Genomic DNA, 21796 nt, shown 5'->3' on the forward strand with positions numbered 1-21796 from the left:
CTAGACAGCATCTTCAAAAGCAGAGACATCACCTTGCCAACAAAGGTCCGTATAGTTCAAGCTCTGGTTTTCCCAGTAGCGGTGTATGGAAGTGAGAGCTGGACCATCAAGAAGGTTGATCGCCAAAGAATGGATGCTTTTGAATTCTGGTGCTGGAGGAGACTCCTGAGAGTCCCATGGACTGCAAGAAGATCAAACCTATCAAACCGATCCATTCTGAAGGAAATCAGCCCTGAGTGCTCACTGGAAGGACAGATCCTGAAGCTGAGGCTCCAAGACATTGGCCACCTCATGAGAAGAGAAGACTCCCTGGAAAAGACCCTGATGCTGGGAAAGATGGAGGGCGCAAGGAGAAGGGGACGACAGAGGACGAGATGGTGGGACAGTGTTCTCAAAGCTACCAGCATGAGTTTTACCAAACTGCGGGAGGCAGAGGAAGACAGGAGGGCCTGGCGTGCTCTGGTCCAGGGGGTCACGAATATTAGGAGGATATTGTGGATATTAGGAGTACCTAATATTAGGAGTCTGGCACTGCTATCCAGCAGCGTTTGCCAATGGCTTCTGCCTCAGAGTTGCAACTTGGGTGTTTCAGGAAAACCAGGAACTGGGTGCTTTTCTTTATGACTTCTGTCATGGGCACACCCGCCCCCCAACGCCTACCCGTTATCTCCCTGCAATGTCTCATTTCCTCCAAGGAGACTCCATTTCCTCTTTAGACTTCCCCTAAGAGGTCAGGCTTAAGGATTTCTGAGATTTAGCCCCCTCTCCCTCTCTCTCATTTTATTACATTTATCGCCCACCATTCTCCCAAGAAGCTGAAGGTGGAAATGCTTTTCTCTCCTGTCCTGTCTTCACAACAACCCTGTGAGGTAGGTTGGGCTGAGAGGGACTGGTTGGCCCCAGGTCACTCCCAGCGGGGTCTTGGCTGAGTGTGGATTCGAACCCTCCTCTCTCCCAGGTCCTAGTCTGACGCTCTAACCACTACACCACACTGCAGTTTTGATTTTGAGGAAGCAACCTGAGAAAGGCTTCTAAAAATAAAAATTTCAAGATTTGGGTAGACACTTTTATTTTGAATCAGGACAGCAATGACAACTGATTATTTCACGGCAATAAAAGGGTGTGAGTACATCCAGGCTCATATTCCATTTTCTGGAGGTGATGTGTGAATGTCCCCAAAGCCTTGGACCAGGCACCCCACCCACCGCCATGTCAGTTAAGTGGGTTGCGCCCCACCATGGACAAGCCCTGAGGCTCAGAGGGCTGTGTTGGAGGAGCCCTCGGCCCCTCTGGCCTCCCGGGGGTAGTACTCTGCCAGGATATTCTCCGGGATCCGTTTCAGCAGCTCTTTGGGGAAGATCCGCAGTAGCTGCCAGCCAATGTCGAGCGACTCAAATACGGTCCTGTTTTCGTAGGCGCCTGGGAGAAAACCAACATCGCTGGTGGGTTAAGGACAGGAGCCAGCCAGCAGTAAATTGCCAGCAAGCAAGCTGGAATTAACTCTTGATGAGCAAAAGCACCAGAGAGTCAGGCCTAATGAGCACAGCCCCTCATCTCCAGCAGGTCTTGCCCCCATGAGACTTCCCACAGTCATCTTAGTCTCCTCCTCTCCAGGGTTTCCCCCAGGCAATCAGAGACTGTGCCTGCCTGCAGCTAACCTCTCCTTCACCCTTTTCATGCCTCTTCTGGTCCTGGGAGACCAGCAGGGATGGGAGCTGGTCTCAGCAGGAGGGGGAGACACCCGTGAGTCTTCCTCAGCCAGACTCCTCTCTGCCTCTCGGTCTCCCTCCTCTCCTGCTTCAGCTTCTGCCTCTGAGTCTGGACTGTTCTCTGCCACCGACTCTCCCTGCTCACAGAGCGCTGTTACCTCTCCAGCTTTTGACACCTCCTCTTCCCAATCTTCTCCCTCTTCTCCCTCTGACCACTCACTGTTGTCCCACCACCAATCCCTGGGCTCTGAGCCTTCTTCCCTTGGGCAGGGGCGAAACTAGGCTTTATTTCACCTGGGTCAAAGACCCAGTTTGGCACGCAAACCCATGTGCATTTGCACCCACACACAAAGGATGGGAGCCTCAATGGGACCCCTTGGGGGGCTTCATCTGGGGTTCCTCAGCTGGTGCCTCCTACGTTCTTCTGCATCCAGCCAGTCCAAGACATTTAATATTGCACATTCAAAACAAGGAAAAGAAAAAGGTGATGGTTTAGAGGCAACACTACACATTTAAGATCTGAGTGAGGCAGAGAAGGGCTCCAGGTGCATTTACTGTACAGGATGTACGTGGCCTGGTTATAACCTGTCCTCTTGATCATCCCATAAGCTACAGATAAGCCACATTTCCTTCTGAGTAGCCTCCCAGGGGCTGCATGGCAGTGGTGGTCGGGACCAGAGGAAAAAGTGGGAGGAGCAACAGATGTTTAGGGAAGTTTTTAATGTTTAAGTTCTATTCTGTTTTTAATGTTCTGTTCAAAGCCGCCCAGAGTAGCTGGGGAATCAATCAATCAATCAATCAATCATGCTACTTTTTGCACAGTAAGGTTGCTTAAACACCTGGGACTCAGCTATATAGCTACAAATATAACGTTTTAAGTGTGTTTTAAGCGTGTTATACAAATGTGACAGGGACGCGGGTTAAACCACTGAGTTAAACCACTGAGCCTAGGACTTGCCGATCAGAAGGTTGGCGGTTCAAATCACCGCGACGGGGTGAGCTCCCGTTGCCCGGTCCCTGCTCCTGCCAACCTAGCAGTTCAAAAGAACCTCAAAGTGCAAGTAGATAAATAGGTACCGCTCTGGGGGGAAGGTAAACAGCGTTTCCGTGCGCTGCTCTGGTTCGCCAGAAGTGGCTTAGTCATGCTGGTCACATGACCCGAAAAAAACTGTCTGCGGACAAACGCTGGCTCCCTCGGCCAATAAAGCGAGATGAGTGCGCAACCCCAGAGTCGTTCGTGACTGGACCTAATGGCCAGGGGTACCTTTCCCTTTACAAATGTGACACTAGATGGCAATGATGAGTTTAGGGCAAATTCAATATATTTTTCAAAACGCTTTTTAAGAAAAGCATTTTCACAACATTTTTTATATGTGTCTAGATTCCAACGCACGAGAGAGAGAGAGAGAGAGAGAGAGAGAGAGAGAGAGAGAGCTAGCTTCTTTCTCCTTCCAGACAAGCAAGAGGCATTAACCAAGTCCAGAGGCACGTTCCAGCTCTGCAGAAACTTTCAAGGAGGATGCAAAGCAGGGGCAACAGGGGCTTCATCCTGGGGGAAGGGAAATGGCCTGGGGCCAGCTGGAGATACCTGGAGGACCCCATTTGTCCTGAGTTCCCCTCTGCCTGCTCTAAGGCCACAGTGCTTTTTCCTGCCTCTGTGCCGAGCGAGGACAAACTTTGTCCCTCCCAGGTCAGCGCTTCCCGGCCACCTCCATCCCCCGCCTACCTTGTGCAATGAACTGCTTCTCGAACTTCTGCAGAAACTCCAAGAAGAGGAGGTCATCAGCTGACAGGGCTTCCTCACCGACCACGGCCTTCATGGCTTGCACATCCTTGCCGATGGCATAGCAGGCGTACTGTGCGGGAAACCACACGGAGGGCATGAGTCAGGGTCCTGCCCGAGACAAGCGCCCTGACTCCGAGGCAGCCAGGAAAACCCCAGAACCACCCTCAAAAAGAAGCTCTGAAGTCTTAGCTATAAAGGTGTGTGGTTTTTTTTAAAAAAACATGGGCATCGTAGATGCACGAAATCCACCCTCTGCATCAAGGCATCTTGTGAATTTAGTCACGGGGTTCTTATTTGTGGGGTTTTCTACATGTTTGTGGGGTGCCTGGACTGCCCTTCTTAATGCCTGCGTGCCAGACACTGGATTTAGCATATTAAAATCAAGCAAGTCTGGATTTCTGTGTTCAGGAGATCACTTGGGGTGGACTATTAAGGAGAACGACCAGCAATTAGGAATCTCACCAGGGAGATGGACCTTTCCTTCAGCTCAGAGTTAGATTAGGTCAGAGTTTCAGAGATAATTTAGGACTGGGTTTCTGCAGAAAGGTTCCCGTCTGTAAAAGTCAGCAAGTTGGAGAAAAGCTCAGAAGTTTTGGAGCCTGTTTTGAATCCTGGGCTGCGGCGATGGGAAAAGCAAGACTATTTGGGGGTGTCAATGATGTGAGCCCCTCCATCAGGTTGTATATATGCATAAATATGGATATGGATATGTGTATATCATAAAGACTCCACAGTCTCTGCTGTGCCTTGTGATAAGACTTTTAAGGTCTTAAATATATAATAAATGTTCATAAATGTACCAAGCAAACACGTACATAAATATATAACCCACATGTCTGAAGCAGCACAGGAAAACAGCCATTAAGCCATTTTGACTCCCAAACTGACCAAATGTTTTCTCTGCAAAGTTAAAGGAAAATGGAAAAGACTCCCCATTGTCTTTTCCTTCACAAATCCTGTCTTAAGGATATGCCTGTGTATGAATAGGGTGAGCCTGTGAGCTGGCTCAGGAACTAAGTATTTGTCATTACAAAAGACTGGCCAGGCTCCCCAGGGTATCCAATCGAGTAAGCATTAACAGGTGACCTGCCAGACAGGAGGTAAACAACGCACTCAGATTTCTGTTGTAGACCACCCCTTTCTGTGATGTATGTATGATGTATGGAGGGGTGGTCTTGAGCTCCAGAGCAGGGAATTTAAAATGTCTATATAAGGGGGGGCACACCTTTGTTCTGGGTCCTCCTCCTTTCCTGCGTGTGGTGAGGGGAGCACCCTGTTGCAACAGATCACTAAAGATCAGGCTTACTAGCTGCTTTGCTTCTCAATATTCTCTGGTTGGCCTCTGTTATTTTCTCCTACCAATAGGGAACCTACGTAAGGACTCTATGTGGGCTCTTGGATACCCCATAAGGGGAAAAGGGTAGATTTTTGTTTACAACAGCCTCATTTCTGAAAGAAAACACGGACTCCAGGTAAGAGCCTGGAACCTCGGGTGGCAACAATATTTGTCGCTCTCGATGGCTATGCGCTATCACACTCTGCCGTTTGAGGCAGGAATGCTTCTGAATCCCAGTTGCTAGAAACCACAGGAGGGGAGAGGTGGTCTTGTGTTCGAATCCTGCTTGTAGCTTTCCAGCAGGCATAGAATCATAGAAGTTTAGTGCTGGGTTCCCACGGGTCACCTAACCCCAAACCCTGGCAGTTGAGGGGTCCAAAAGACTCCTGAAATGGAAGACCCTTTTCCGCGGAGGCTCAAACACTCACCAGCTGATTGGAGACGTCTCCGTGGTCCTTCCTGGTCATGCCTTCCCCGATGGCCGACTTCATCAGACGGGAGAGGGACGGGAGGACATTGATGGGAGGGTAGATCTGTGGCAAGAGAAAGCAGGCGGGCATCTCTGGTTTTTGGAAATACACTCTGTGTGTGTGTGTGTGTGTGTGTGTGTGTGTGTGTGTGTTTAGCCTAAGGGCCCTCCCATTTCTTGGCTTAAGGGTAGATCCCAGGACCCCCTGTGCCTCCTTGAATTCCTCCTTGCCTGTGCGGCGTACTTCTCCAGCTCTTCTGCCCCACACATTCTCCTCCTTAAATCTGGAAATTCTCTATTTATTTGCATTTATGACCCACCTTTGCTGCAAGGGGTTCAAATTGGTGTACGTGGTCCTCCTCCTGATTAATCCCCACCAGGGCCGTCTTACCCATAAGTGCTAGGGGTGCAGGGCACTCTGGCACCAGGCTCTCAGGGGCGCCGGGCCGAGAGTCTAGGGCCCGAGAGTTGAGTCCGGGGAAGAGCCCGTCTGTTGGTCAGAGTGCCACAGCGGGTTCTTCTGCTGCAGGCGGCTCTGCGCCACGAGTTCGGGGGACGACTGAGCCAGCAAGATGCTGAGGTGGCTGGCCGGCTCCGCCCTCCTGCACACCTAGGACTGGGCAACCTGGGGGGGGCGGCACCGGGCAGATCTTTGCACCCCGGTGCCGCATATGCTTGACAGCCCTGATCTCCATCACAACCCTATGAGGTAGGCCAACTTTGCGGCCACATACACCTGGACAACACCATTGCTGGCCCCAACAACATCAAATGCCAACAGTGCCCTTCAGCTCTCTATATTGGACAAACTGGCCAAACCCTATGCCAAAGGATAGGTAAAGGTAAAGGGACCCCTTACCATTAGGTCCAGTCGTGGCCGACTCTGGGGTTGCAGCGCTCATCTGGCTTTACTGGCCGAGGGAGCCGGCGTACAGCTTCCGGGTCATGTGGCCAGCATGACTAAGCCGCTTCTGGCGAACCAGAGCAGCACACGGAAACGCCGTTTACCTTCCTGCCGGAGCGGTACCTATTTATCTACTTGCACTTTGAGGTGCTTTTGAACTGCTAGGTTGGCAGGAGCAGGGACCGAGCAACAGGAGCTCACCCTGTCGCGGGGATTCGAACCGCCGACCTTCTGATCGGCAAGTCCTAGGCACTGTGGTTTAACCCACAGTGCCACCCGTGTCCCACGGCAAAGGATAAATGGACATAAATCTCACATCAGGAATCACAACATGGAGAAACCAGTAGGAAAGCACTTCAATTTCCCAGGACATTCAATACAAGATCTCAAAGCAGCTGTCTTATTACAAAAGAATTTCAGAAATAGACTGGAAAGAGAAGTTGCTGAATTGCAACTTATTACCAAACTTAAAACCATGGAGAGACCTGGTCTGAATAGAGATAATGGATTCTTATCTCATTAAACATGATAAAGCGATTTTTAGCCACCCCTTGCTTTTCCCTGTAAGACCAATTGTAGTTAACAGTCGTCAACAGGCTCATCACAGCTATCTGCCAATCACCCATTCCCACCACCCTTCTGAGTAATACCCCTCCCCACCCTCTCACTATATATAAGGGTCTGGTGACTTCTGTTTCAGTGTATCTGAAGAAGTGTGCATGCACATGAAAGCTCATACCAAGAACAAACTTAGTTGGTCTCTAAGGTGCTTTTTATTTTGTTCCTGTGAAGTAGGTTAGGCTGAGGGGCAGCAACCAGCCCGAAGTCACACCCGGTGACCTTTCCTGGCTGACTGTGGATTTGAACGCAGATCCTAGTCTGACACCATGGGCTTAGCTAGGGTTTTTGTTAGGGGAGGGGGCAAAACCTCACTGTACCACCACTGGCTCGCAGGGAATCTTGCCGACAATCAATGTAACTCTCTTGTTCGGAATTTATGGAAGGAAGCAGTAATTCCGATAACAAGCAGAGTTCGAGACCAAGAGAAGGAGATTTTTAAGAAAGAACGGGAAGTGGAATACATGAATAATTCCTGTAAACATCATAAAATGCTAGGAGGACTAGAATAACCAAAGCATAGAAAGTTTAAGAAAATGAAACAAGATGAAAATAAAATTGTAAAGGAGCATTTTGCATATGCAGTTGAACAGGGGAAATATTAACGAAACACAGAAAGTGTGGAAGGGAAGTCATGGATAGTGAGATGATTTCAGTAACCATGTATTTGTTGTAAAATGGAAAACTAAAAATTATTTTTTAATATTTTTTTTAAGAAACAAAATTAAAGAGGACAGGGGTTTTCTGGATTCAGGGAGGAGACAGCATGGGAAAACAGGAGGTGAACAACGCATGGGCTGAGGGTTCAAAATCCACAAAGGGTCCCAAATCCACATTAAACCGAGGTGTGGAAGAGCCCTTAGCTGAAACAGCAGGAGAAAAAGTTCTTTAGGAAGACATTATTATTATTATTATTATTAACTGAAAATTTATACTGCCCTATACCTGGAGGTCTCAGAGCAGTTCCCAGAAACTCGCAGGGAGTTTCCTAGAGTGGCTGGGGAAACCCAGCCAGATGGGCGGGGTATAAATAATAAATTATTATTATTATTATTATTAGTGACTCCTTAGCAGGGGAAGCAATGCCCTATGTTCAATATGTTCACTTCAAAGGAAAGGACTTACTTTATAGCCACATTTATCCACATACTCAAGAAAAAGACTTGAGAAAAAATTGTAGTCCTGAAAAGCCTTAATATCCTTGTATTGTCTACCCAATCCGACCGCCCATCCTTGAAGATTACCTGAAGGCTTATAGGATTGAGAGGCCAAGTTACATTGCCCACTCACCTATCCAGTCTTCTACCACACTGAGCCCCTCAGCAAGAAGTAAAGGTAAAGGTAAAGGTAAAGGTAAAGGTAAAGGGACCCCTGACCATTAGGTCCAGTCGTGACCGACTCTGGGGTTGCAGTGCTCATCTCGCTTTCTTGGTCGAGGGAGCCGGCGTACAGCTTCTGGGTCATGTGGCTAAGCCACTTCTGGTGAACAAGAGCAGCGCACGGAAACACCGTTTACCTTCCCGCCGGAGCGGTACCTATTTATCTACTTGCACTTTGACGTGCTTTCGAACTGCTAGGTTGGCAGGAGCGGGGACCGAAAGACGGGAGCTCACCCTGTCGCGGGGATTCGAACCGCCGTCCTTCTGATCGGCAAGTCCTAGGCTCTGTGGTTTAACCCACAGCGCCCCCCGCGTCAGCAAGAAGTAGTCCAGACCAAAGTTTGAAAAGCTCAAGCCCTCACAGCAGCCCAGTTACAGTCTCACCCCTAGACTAGTCAAGAGCACAGAGAACCTTCTCCTTCTCCTTACTTGAATGGACTCTATAACTCAGAAGGATTAGGGGCATATTCTGGGTCTGCACCTTCAAGACATCTCCCACAAGCCTTTCCCTACCGCTAATTTTTGTTACCACTATATGGCATGAGCATCAACAATGTCAACCTCTTTCCAAGGAGGTGTCCTTTCTACAGCAGCCGACTCAGTGGAGGAAGCATCCCCAATATGTCCACTTCCTTTTCCTTTGCAAGGATGGAACCACAGGCAGAGGTGAGGATCAAAGGGGAAAGGGAAGCCCCAGGTAAACCTACCTGTCTATTGTGGAGCTGCCTGTCCACATAAATCTGCCCTTCGGTGATGAATCCGGTCAAGTCAGGAATGGGGTGAGTGATATCTGTAAGGGGGGGAAGCAGGTAGATTAGCCGCTGGCCCTGCTAACATTGCAAGTGAATTCTCCGTTCCCTGGGCTAATCTGGTTTCTCACTAGGGGTCCCTTCAGGCATGTGTGATGCTGTTTTTTTTGCAAGTGCAACTGATGCAACATAAAACATGCAACATGGAACTGATGCAACAGCAGCGCATAGGCATTGGGTTTTGCCCTGAACCATCCACACACCCTTCTGCTTTGTCAGTTCTGCAAGGCTCCTCCAGGGATCACTGCATGATTGCCATCTGGAGGGGCACTGAGAATCACAGAATAGCAGAGTTTGAAGGGAACCCCGAGGGTCATCTAGTCCAACCCCCTGCTGTGCAGGAATCTCAGCTAAAGCATACAGGACAGATGGCCGTCCAACCTCTGCTTAGAAACCTCCAAGGAAGGAGAGACCTTATGAGTGTGGGATGTGAAACACAAGAGCTGTCAAGTACAACATTCCTAGAGCGAACATGTTTACACATGGGGAGGAATGTTTGTCCAGCCAGTAGGTCAACTTCCTGTTTCCTTCTGGGCCCGGACAAACTTCCTCTGCATGTGACTAGAGGTGGGCGTGGCCTCACCTGTGCAGGTAACAAAAGCATAGGACTGGCCGCCATCTCACTCTCTTTTTGACTACATGAGTCGAATAAGCAACATCTGCTTAGCTGAAGATGCTCTCTTGACCTCCAGCCAAGAGAGGACAAAGGGACTGTCTCCTTATGAGATAGTTTCCAGGTGTATGTTACTTTTCTAAGCTAAGTCTGCCTTCTGGGATCCGACTGTGAACAGAATGTGAGTAAACTCTTTTTATACTTTTATAGAAGACTGTGTCGTGTCTTATCTTTTATGAGGGAATAAGGGGAAAATACCAGAACAGTTATTATAGAGGCTTTAGCGAGCCTGAGCAAACGCATCCGCTGTGAGCTTAAAAAGGGGGAATGTTACTCTGCTAAATTGTGAACTTGTTTACACAAGTTGGAAAGGCTATAATCAGACAATATATCCTCTCCTCCATCCCTGAACATTCCCACAATGAGGGCGTCTGTTCCAGTTTCAAACAGCTCTGACTGTTTTACTTGTGCGTTCTGGCACAACCAAAGCAGAACAAAGAAACATGGCATTTGTGGTAGAAAAAGGTATGGGATCTTCGTATGGGATTCGTGTATTGCAGGGTGTTGGACTAGATGACCCCTGGGGAACCCCTCCCAATTCTATGATTTTATGAAACCATCATGAATGCACAATTAAAAAAAGACACCTAGAATCATAGAATCATAGAGTTGGAAGAGACCACAAGGGCCATCGAGTCCAACCCCCTGCCAAGCAGGAAACACCATCAGAGCACTCCTGACATGTGGTTGTCAAGCCTCTGCTTAAAGACCTCCAAAGAAGGAGACTCCACCACACTCCTTGGCAGCAAATTCCACTGTCAAACAGCTCTTACTGTCAGGAAGTTCTTCCTAATGTTTAGGTGGAATCTTCTTTCTTGTAGTTTGGAGCCATTGCTCCGTGTCCGCTTCTCTGGAGCAGCAGAAAACAACCTTTCTCCCTCCTCTACCTGGAGGGTCTCTATGCCATTCTCCCCTTCCCAGTGCCCCCAAAATAAATCCCCATCTTGCATATCCACCTGAATTAGGAAACTTCCCCACAACTGACAAGTCCAAGGAGAGCTCTGTATTCCTCAAGGATACCTGAGCCTTAACTTACCTCTGTTTGCAAATACTTACCTCATATTTTAAGACTCTTAACATCATCCCCAACATTCAGAAACACCTCCCACCCGCTATATTTTACAAGGGTGTGTGTGACTTTTAGAAACACTCATCTCTATCTTATCCTCCCACATCTTCCCCATTATTTCAAATGCCCCTCCCTGTCTCACTTCTTCCCCTGCAGAAATAAATACCTACAGATTTCATCCTAAGGTACCTTTCAACCCCGATGATGACTGATTTCACCAAAGGAACCGAGAGGATGTGTGGAAGACTGTATGAGGAACTAAAATTTGCTTTTTATCGCTTGCTTCTCCTTGATCCCTGCTCAAATTGAAACAGTTCCCTTTCCTTTAAAAAGCTAAGGCAGCCGCTGAGCTGTGGCCAGGAAGGTGGTCTAAACTTGAATGGGCTGAGACAGTTGAAGTGTTTGGCGAGGCTGTGGTTTCTCAGCCAGCAGTGCCTTGAACTGGGAAGTTTGTTTGCAGGAGGCTTTCAAGCAACGCTCCACAATCCAACCGACCCCACTGGACCACTTGAAAAATGCTGAGGGTCTCAGCAAACCACCAAATGATTTTTCACTCTGCAGTGGCAACTGTAATCAACTGTGCTGCATGGTTTTAATCCTGTTTCTGTTGCTTCTTGTGTCCCTTACATCACATTTCATCCTACTGCAATTTGCATCCCACAGACTTCAGGTTGCAATGCAATAAAATTCCATGCAAGGAATACAGGAAGCAGTGCAGAAGGCCTTTGAGATTCAGCGTCGACTTTTGATGCAGAGATGTTGTGGGCCACCTCCTGAGCGAAGATCACAGAAAACTTTCTAAAAGTTTAAACAACAATAGGCTAAAAACGGATTTAAACTTGTACCAGCTTTCTAAACATCTAAAGCTCCCCAAAAAGCTTTTTGTTGTTGTTGTTGTTTAGTTGTTTAGTCGTGTCCGACTCTTCGTGACCCCCTGGACCAGAGCACACCAGGCACTCCTGTCTTCCACTGCCTCCTGCAGTTTGGTCAAACTCATGCTGGTAGCTTTGAGAATGTTGTCCAACCATCTCGTCCTCTGTCGTCCCTTTCTCCTAGTGCCCTCCATCTTTCCCAACATCAGGGTCTTTTCCAGGGTGTCTTCTCTTCTCATGAGGTGGCCAAAGTCTTGGAGCCTCAGCTTCAGGATCTGTCCTTCCAGTGAGCACTCAGGGCTGATTCCCTTAAGAATGGAGAGGTTGGATCTTCTTGCAGTCCATGGGACTCTCAAGAGTCTCCTCCAGCACCAGAATTCAAAAGCATAAAAAAGCACCAAAAAAGCTTTTAGCAGGTGCCAAAAAGAGTACAGCAAAGACATCTGCCTAATGTCAATCAGCAGGGAGTTCCAAAGTGCAGGTGCTGCCACATTAAAAGGTTGATTTCTTACCAACGTGGAGCAGGTGTTGCGTGGCACCTGTAACATTTCCAGTTCTGCCGATCGAAGCAGACCAGCGGGCATATATGGGATTGGGCAATCTTGCAGATCAACTGATCTCAAGTTGGAGTGTATGTGGGATGTGAACACAGAGCAGTCAAATACAACATTCCTAGCATGGACATAAAAAGGGGGTGTCTGGACCAGCCAGTCAGAACTTCCTGTTTCCTCCTGGGCTGGGACAGACTTCCTCTGCATGTGACCAGAGGTGGGCATGACCTTACCTGTGCAGGTAACAAAATACCTCAGTGGAGGCACCCATATCTCTTTCTAAGTTCATTCCTTGAAGAAGCAACATCTCCTTAGCCTGAGATGCTCTCTTAGCTTCCAGCCAAGAGAGGACAAAGGGACTATCTCCTTATGGGATAGATTCAAGGTGTATATATTTTGTAACCCCCATTGTTCTGCCCGGACACTGAGGTCCAGTGCTGAGGGCCTTTTGGCTGTTCCCTCGCTGCAAGGAGGCAAGTTACATGGAACCAGGCAGAGGGCCTTCTCAGTAGTGGTGCCCGACCTGTGGAACACCCTCCCACCAGATGTCAAAGAGAAGAACAACTACCAGACTTTTAGAAGACATCAGAAGGCATCTGTTTAGGGAAGCTTTTAATGTTTAACAGACCACTGTATTTTAATACTTTGTTGGAAGCCGCCCAGGGTGGCTGGGGAATAAATAATAAATTATTATTATTAATATTATAACTTAAGTCTGCCTTCTGGGATCCATTTGTGAACAGAATGTGAGTAAACTATTTCATATACTTTTATACAAGACTGTGCCGTGTCTATCTTTTTATGAGGGAATAAAGGGGAATTACCATGGAAACTTATTTTAGAGGCTTACACAAGCCTGGCAAAGACGTTATCCGCTGTACAAGTTTAAAAAGGGGGATGTTACTCTGCTAAATTGTAGAACTTGTTAACACAAGTTGGGAAGGATATAATTAAGCAATATATCCTCTCCTACCTCCTTGAACATTCCCACAGTGTGTGTGTGCTTTTTTTGGGGGGGGGCATAGACTCCCAGTAAAATTTGCCTTCCTCCCTTCCCCCTTGTCAGCCACTCCTCACTCCCAGCTGCTGTTGCTGCTGGACTTTTTCCCCAAACCACTTTCCCCATAGAAGTCAGTGGCCCAGGCTTTCCCTGAGCCTTTTCCCAGTGCCCCCTCCCCGCTCACCATCATTGGGCATGGTCAGAATGGGGATCTGAGTGATGGAGCCGTTCCTGCCCTCCACGCGCCCGGCTCTCTCGTAGATGGTCGCCAGGTCAGTATACATGTATCCTGGGAAGCCTCTGCGCCCGGGGACTTCCTCCCTGGCAGCCGAGACCTGTGGGGAAAAAGGGGTGAATTATGGGGCACAGAGAGGGGGTCCATTCCCTGCCATGTTAGGTGCCACAGCCCACACCCTCTCTGAGCCGCGGGGTGCCCCTCTGACCTCGCGCAGCGCCTCAGCGTAGGAGCTCATGTCCGTCAAGATCACAAGGACGTGCTTCTCGCATTGGTAGGCGAGGAACTCGGCCGTGGTCAGGGCCAGGCGTGGGGTGATGATGCGCTCAATCCTGTGGGAATGAGGGAGGTGTCAGCACGGGGGTCTGGAGTGCTGAGCCTTGCAAGCCGAACATCCAGTCTTGCCCAAGTCTTCTCCTTACTACATACCCCCCAACAGTTCTCTGATGAAAATAGGACATCGCAACATTTCTCCAATGAAAATAAGGGTGTGCTATTCCATACCCTGAAGGGACGCGGGTGGTGCTGTGGGTTAAACCACAGAGCCTAGGACTTGCTGATCAGAAGGTTAAAGATGTTCTATTCCATACCCTCCTACCTTTCTCAAATGAAAATAAAGATGTTCTATTCCATACCCTCCAACATTTCTCCAATGAAAATAAGGATGTTCTATTCCATACCCTCCAACATTTCTCCAATGAAAATAAAGATGTTCTATTCCATACCCTCCTACATTTATCCAATGAAAATAGGGCCACCCTAAGGGAAAGCGGGACATTTTGGGATCAGATCAGAAACCAGGACAGCTTCTGTAAATCTGACTGTTCCTGGAAAATAGGGACACTAGAAGGGTCTTCATTGCAGGGCTCTGTAGCCATTATCTGCACACACCACTACAATAAGTAGTGGGTTTTTGCATGCAAAAATTACTCCTTGCCTGACATGTCCTGTGCCACAAAAGCCCACGAGGCCCCTGTGCGCTGTTGCATGGATGGGCGGAGAAGTGGTATCAGCTGATGCACAGGTGCTGCCTGCAGGTGGGAGAAGCACACCTGCACTCTGGGAAGAGGCTCCTTCATTCCCACAAGCTGCTGCTTGGGTTGTCTTCCACTGAACTCACAGAAACCCCCAGGCTGGACCGTGATTTAATCAGGGGTGCTGCCAGGCTGTTCTGATTCGTGTATTTATTTCATTAAGTTTATACAATAATAATAATAATAATTTATTATTTGTACCCCGCCCATCTGGATGGGTTTCCCCAGCCACTCTGGGCGGCTTCCATAAAAACCAAAAATACACTAAAATATCACAGATTAAAAACTTCCCTGAACAGGGCTGCCTTAAGATGTCTTCTGAATGTCAGGTAGTTATTTATCGCTTTGACATCTGATGGGAGGGCATTCCACAGGGCAGGCGCCACTACCGAGAAGGCCCTCTGCCTGGTTACCTGTAGCTTTGCTTCTCGCAATGAGGGAACCGCCAGAAGGCCCTCGGTGCTGGACCTCAGCGTTCCGGCAGAACGATGGGGGTGGAGACGCTCCTTCAGTTCTACTGGGCTGAGGCCGTTTAGGGCTTTAAAGGTCAACACCAGCACTTTGAATTGTGCTCGGAAACGTACTGGGAGCCAATGTAGGTCTTTCAAGTTCGGTGTTATGTGGTCTCGGCGGCCGCCCCCAGTCACCAGTCTAGCTGCCGCATTCTGGATTAGTTGTAGTTTCCGAGTCACCTTCAAAGGTAGCCCCACGTAGAGCACATTGCAGTAGTCCAAGCGGGAGATAACTAGGCTTGATTGTAAGAAAACCCCAAAGCAGTTTACAACAAACTCACGTGGGGTCGTTGGCCAGGTTCAGAAAGAGGCAGACGTTCTCCATGGAGCCGTTCTCCTCAAAGTCCGACTTGAAGAAGCGGGCAGTCTCCATGTTTACCTGCCAGCAACGGAACAGAGACTGACTTGTAGTTTGCAGCACAAACCAGATTGGTGAAGAAACAAAATAATAAAATAAAATAAAATAAATTCCCTCCAGTAGCACTTTAGGGACCAGCAAAGTTTGTTATTGGTATGAGCTTTCGTGTGCATAGACACTTCTTCATATACCTGCACACGAAAGCTCATACCAATAACAAACTTAGTTGGTCTCTAAGGTGCTACTGGAAGGAATTTTTATTTTTATTTTATTTTGTTTCGACTACGGCAGACCAACCTGGCTACCTACCTGTAACCAGAGTGGTGAAGGTTTTAGTCAAAGACAGCTAGAGCCAGTTCAGGCATTTAAAGACCCATTTCAAAAACCTACAAACCAACAAATTTGTAAGGATTTCCGACTGCCCAAGCAGCCAACATTCCAGAACAGCACTGCAAATATAAATTGACATCCAAGATCAGTCAGAATAACAGAGGACTGTGACCAAGACATTATCTGTCTTTGGATGGCAACAGCCCTTATATATATAATTTTGTTTCCAGGTCTTAGCAAAATTACAAACCCTTTTAGCCAGTCAGCAAATGTACGCTGGGTTGGCACAAATAAGTACGGTACTTCTGTGTTTAGCCAGAAAATAGGCTAGCTTTGTTTTCTTCCTTTAATATTGTCAAACAGCATTTTCAAATGGAAAGTTAAATGGAGAGTTCCTCTGGTCATTCACAACATCTGCTTAGCCAAAGATGTTCTTTTGGCCTCCAGCCAAGAGAGGACAAAGGGATTGTCTCCTTATGAGATAGTTTCCAGGTATATGTTACTTTTCTAAGATAAGTCTGCCTTCTGGGATCCGACTGTGAACAGAATGTGAGTAAATTCTTTTTATACTTTTATAGAAGACTGTGTCGTGTCTTATCTTTTATGAGGGAATAAGGGGAAAATACCAGGACAGTTATTATAGAGGCTTTAGCGAGCCTGAGCAAACGCATCCGCTGCGAGTTTAAAAAGGGGACTGTTACTCTGCTAAATTGGGGAACTTGTTAACACAAGTTGGAAAGGCTATAATCAGACAATATATCCTCTCCTGCATCCCTGAACATTCCCACACTTCTGAGTCTTATAAAATCACATCCACAAGAGCAGTTGAGGAAAACCTCCCTCCATCAACATGCGGCTAAATATCCTTAATAATAATAATAATAATAATAATAATTCCATTCTGCCTCAGGTGGAGGGCAGAGCATAGACATCACAATTAGCAGCTATCAATAGTCATCTCTTCCTCCATGAATTTGCCTTGTCCTCTTTCAGAGCCATCCAAGTTGCTGGCGATCCCTGCCTCCGGTGGCAGCGAGTTCCATAGTTTAAACTATGCGCTGCGGGAGGAAGGACTTTCTTTTATCCCACCTGCCAATAAAGATGACCTGGGGACCAGCGTCAAAGGTGGGCTGCCAAAAGGAAGTGCTTGCAAGGACGTGGCTGTCCACTAGGGGGGGGCAAGATGCTGCCAATTAGCTGACCTGGCTGCCTGGGAGATGCTCAAAGCCTGAGGATGCAGCAGGGAAGCTTGTCTTTTCCCAGAGGGAGGCCTCTTGCGCCACCAGCCCTGCCGCCTCCGCCGAGCATCCCTCCAGGAAGGTTCCTACATCACGGGCTAGAGCATGATATTTGACATTGTCTCCGCTTATGGCTTTGATCTATAGGCTACCACTAAAACGAGACTGCATTTTAAGCTGCATTTTAAACTGTATTCTAACTTATATTTTAACCAACTGTTCGTTTTGTTTTTAATGTTTTTACTGTATTTATATTGGGTGTTAGCCGCCCTGAGTCTTGGCCGGGGAGGGCGGGGTATAAATAAATAAATAAATAAATAAATAAATAAATAAATAAATAAATTATTATTATTATTATTATTATTATTATTATTATTATTATTACACCAATAATGCCAAGGTTGCTGGTTTGATCCCCAGACGGGACAACTTCTTTTTCCTGCATTGCACAGGGCTGGACTAGATGATCCTTAGGGTCTCTTCCAGTGCTGTGATTCTATGATTCTATGAGATCCCAATGGCTCCTCATGTGTAAATGCAAGGAGCGCAGCCTGCTCTGGTGCAACCTGAATGGGGAGAAAGCTGACCAACAGCTAAATGATGCTCAAACAGGAACAAAAAACTCACCCCCATGGCGGCAAAGACGATGGCAAAGTTGTCCTCATGGTAATCCATGACGTCTTTGGATTTCTTCACCAGCCCTGCTTGCCTGCAGATCTGGGCCGCGATCTGAGGGGAGAGGCAAAAGGAAGGCAAGGCTACCGTCTCAAGGACAGAACAGAGGAGATGGCGCAGCCTCCAACATTCCTCAGGTGAAAATAAGGATGTCACACACCCACACCCCTGACCTTCCTCGACTCCTCTCCCATTTCTTGCACATACCCCTCAATCAGCTGGTGAGTTTTTAACCCTCTGTCCCAGTTTCTGGGGTGTTTTGGACATAACTTTATGACCACTGCTCCACAGATAATTGTTGTTATACACTTCCCTTCACCATATACGGTAGATGGGGTATGTACTTTTGGTTTTATTTCATATTGAATTGTCATTATAGTTCATGTGTATAGGTAAAGGTAAAGGGACCCCTGACCATTAGGTCCAGTTGTGACCGACTCTGGGGTTGTGGCGCTCATCTTGCTTTATTGGCCGAGGGAGCCGGCGTACAGCTTCCGGGTCATGTGGCCAGCATGACTAAGTCGCTTCTGGCAAACCAGAGCAGCGCACGGAAACGCCGTTTACCTTCCTGCCGGAGCAGGACCTATTTATCTACTTGCACTTTGACGTGCTTTCGAACTGCTAGGTTGGCAGGAGCAGGGACCAAGCAACGGGAGCTCACCCCGTCACGGGGATTCGAACCGCCAACCTTCTGATTGGCAAGTCCTAGGCCCAGTGGTTTAGACCACAGCGCCACCCACATCCCAGTTCATGCGTATAGTTTGTAATAATTTGAGTTATTGTAAGTTACCATGTATAAGCAGGTCATTGTTTCAATAATTCATTTGCAGTTTATGAAGCATTTCTGTATCCTTCTGCTGCACTAAAGAAGAATTTTACGAAACAGTGGCTATATCCGGAATCACTGTTCACTGTTCACCACTTTGGCACCATTGGACATCATAAGACAAAGCTTTACGGCTTGTTTTCACCAGATAAGAATCTGACCTATTGCTTCTTTCAGAGACTTGCATAGTCTACAAAGACTTTTTAGAGACATATAAGACTTATGTCTATTTGGTTCTATTTTTTCAAGAGAATCCATCGAGAGTGGACATTTTGTGACTTTCAGAGATTTATAAGATCTCTGTTTATTTGGTTTTTCATATTGTCCAATGTTCTGTATAGATTATATAAAGAGTTCATATTGATATTGCATTGTTGGACTTGGTCATTGTGTTGCCTTGGATATTACTGTGTTTTGGACAAAGACCTATGCATTCCTGCTGCAGGAGAATGAGGAGAGAGAGAACATTTTTTGTGCCATCTTGAGCTCCTTGGAGGAAAAAAGTAGGCTGTGTGCCAAAAACTGTGATTCTTACATTGCAGCGGGGCTCGACCCTTTGCAGTCCTTCCCACAACTCTGCAACTCTACGAAATAAATAAATGAAGGGCTTTTGCTGGCCTCTCAACCCACCTCCCTCCGTTACTCTCCTGTCAGGCAGCGGAGCGTCCAACACTCCAGGTCCTGAGTTTATCATATTCACTCTCGCCTGTCACTCCCGATTAGTCAGAGCTGAGTTTCCACCTGACTTCCTCCCTGGGTGTGTATCTGTGGCAAGGAAACTGGTCTGCTTATTCGTTTATCTATTGGATATATACCCCACCTTTTCCTCCATGGGGCTCAGGATGGCATCATGGTTTCCCCTCTTCCTCATTCAGTCCCCACAACAATCCTGTGAGGTAGGCTGGGCTGGGAGATACAGAGACCCCGTGAGCTGCGTGGCCAAGGATTCGAACCCTGGTCTCTCTCACGGGCTGCACATCCTGCCCCCAGGTGCATTCACACGGAGATGAGCCTCAATGTTTCAACTAGGGCCAGGGCCTTTTCAGTACTGGCCCTGACTTGGTGGAACGCTCTGTCACAAGAGACCAGGGCCCTGCGGGACTTGATATCTTTCCGCAGAGCCTGCAAGACAGAGCTGTTCCTCCTGGCCTTTGGCTTGGACTCAGTCTGACCCTTACGTTTCCCTCCCCTTACGGTCTTGATCTATGGGCTACTTTTAAAATGAGGCTGCATTTTAAATTGCATTTTTACCTGTATTTTAAATTGGTCCCCCCCCCATTATGTTTTTACTGTAATTTTATTGATGTTAGCTGCCCTGAGCCTGGCTCCAGCTGGGGAGAACAGGGTATAAATAAAAGTTATTATTATCATTATTGTTATTAAGTCCGTCAAAGGGCACCGTGGGGCAAGGCAGGCTGGCGTGTCAGCAGAGGTCCAGATTTCCCACCAGGAAAGGGACAGGAGTGTCTGTGTGAACCAGGTCCAAGGTCCTTAAATTGATTTACAAAAAGCCCTGAGCAACATTGGTTAATGGTGCCTTAGGGTCCGCCTGAGCCCTTGTGTCCCAGATGAGATCACCTGCAGGCTGGTTTCAAAACAAGGAGAAGCTGAACCTTGAGTGTCATGGGCGGAGAACTGTAGAACTCTCTGCCACTGGAAATTCTGCAGGCAACTTCCGTGCCAACTTTTAATTGCCTGCTGAGATCTTGGTCCCAGAGAGCATTAATTCTCTAGCGTGTGGCTCTTCGATTTTAAAAACGAACGTGAGAATCCAGACAAAACGGGGTGGGGGTAGGGTTTAGGATCCAGACCGCAGATGCATACGCTTACCTCATTGTGGGGGAGACCTGCGGCAGAGAAGATGGGGATCTTCTGACCCCGGGCAATGCTGTTCATGACATCGATGGGGGAGATCCCAGTCTGGATCATCTCTTCTGGGTAGATGCGCCCGTGCGGGTTGATGGGCTGGCCTGGGGAAAACGAGGCAGGAGGAGGGAGGGGGTCATAGAATCATAGAGTTGAAAGGGACCCCCAGGGGTCATCTAGTCCAACCTCCGCAGTGTAGGAATCGCAGCTCAAGTGCAGCAATCACAGCTGGCCAGTCAGGGATGGGCTAGTCACTAAGCAGAGAGCAATGGTCATATCGAAGCAGAGACTATAAGGCTTTGCTGCCTCGCTGGTGTTGGTAGACCAGCAGTTGCCAACCTGGTGCCCTCCAGATGTTTTGAACTACGTGCTGGGCTGGGGCCGATGGGAGTCTCACCAGTTCAAAGCCTGATGAAAAATGCAGCAGGACCCACAAAACAGTCGCCATTCCTGTCTTGTTAAAAGTGGCAAACACAGATTTAAAGCTCTGTGTCCGAGAACGCCATTCTTTTTTCTGTCCCGGCGCTTTCTTTGCAAAAACCTGCTCTTTATTACTCAATCTGAGCAAATGGAAGAATTGGCATTTGTTCTGATCAAATCCTAAAGAGTGGGTTTTCGTAGGGAAAGATTCAGGCCCCCCAAAAACCCCACAACAAAACCCCAAAAGCTCAGACACAAAGCTTTTAAGTGCAGACTTCACTGGAAAGAGCAATGCCAAAGGTAAATGTGGAGAAGCCCTTCGTCTCATCCTAATCTACCTCACAGGGGTGTTGCAGGGATTAAATAAGAGGCGGGAGAGAACCATGTAGACCATCTTGAGGTATAAATGCAAAAAATAAATAAAGGCTCCCTATACCAGGGACGCGGGTGGTGCTGTAGTCTAAACCACAGAGCCTAGGGCTTGTAGATCAGAAGGTCGGTGGTTTGAACCCCCGCGACGGGGTGAGCTCCCATTGCTCGGTCCCTGCTCCTGCCAACCTAGCAGTTCAAAAGCACACTGAAGTGCAAGTAGATAAATAGGTACCGCTCCGGCGGGAAGGTAAATGGCGTTTCTGTGCACTGCTCTGGTTCGCCAGAAGCGGCTTAGTCATGCTGGCCACATGACCTGGAAGCTGTATGCTGGCTCCCTCGGCCAGTAAAGCGAGATGAGCGCCACAACCCCAGAGTTGGTCACGACTGGACCTAATGGTTAGGGGTCCCTTTACCTTTTACCTATACCAGGGGTACTGAAACCCGCTTTCGTTGCCTGAACTGGGTCCCTCCCTAAGACCCTACTGATTTTGGCATGTTGGCAAAAAAGGAGAGGAGGGAGTAGAGGTGGGGAGACCCCAGCAGCCTGATATAAAGGAAGTACCGGTAGATAAATAAATGTGGGGGAACAGAGAAAAAACCACGGGGGTTTTCTCTGCCTGGAAAAATTGAGTTCCTTACTTATGACCGTGACACTATGGGAGACCCGTTTAAGAGCATAGGGAGGCCAGGGCTTTCATCAGTTCCCTTTGACAGCGTCTTTTTCGGAAGGGATGGGTCAAGCGAAATCCCTCCCC

At 48.0% G+C, this 21796-nt stretch overlaps 1 protein-coding gene across 1 annotated transcript in view; it reads right to left on the reverse strand.

The window, feature by feature from the left end:
• Positions 1–1096: 1096 nt before the first annotated feature.
• Positions 1097–21796, reverse strand: part of ATP6V1B1 (ATPase H+ transporting V1 subunit B1) — a 66622-nt gene continuing 45922 nt past the window's right edge. The window contains exons 6-14 of the mRNA XM_079990945.1: positions 20214–20353; positions 17510–17611; positions 15238–15335; positions 13619–13742; positions 13360–13510; positions 8909–8991; positions 5260–5364; positions 3436–3565; positions 1097–1419 (exon numbers count right to left, since the gene is read on the reverse strand). Of these exons, the coding sequence (XP_079847071.1) occupies positions 1256–1419; positions 3436–3565; positions 5260–5364; positions 8909–8991; positions 13360–13510; positions 13619–13742; positions 15238–15335; positions 17510–17611; positions 20214–20353 (1097 nt within the window). The 3' untranslated portion in view covers positions 1097–1255. The remainder of the gene's footprint in view (positions 1420–3435; positions 3566–5259; positions 5365–8908; positions 8992–13359; positions 13511–13618; positions 13743–15237; positions 15336–17509; positions 17612–20213; positions 20354–21796) is intronic.

Source organism: Podarcis cretensis (assembly GCF_951804945.1).
Source record: "Podarcis cretensis genome assembly, chromosome: 9".
NCBI classification, from domain to species: Eukaryota; Metazoa; Chordata; class Lepidosauria; order Squamata; family Lacertidae; genus Podarcis; species Podarcis cretensis.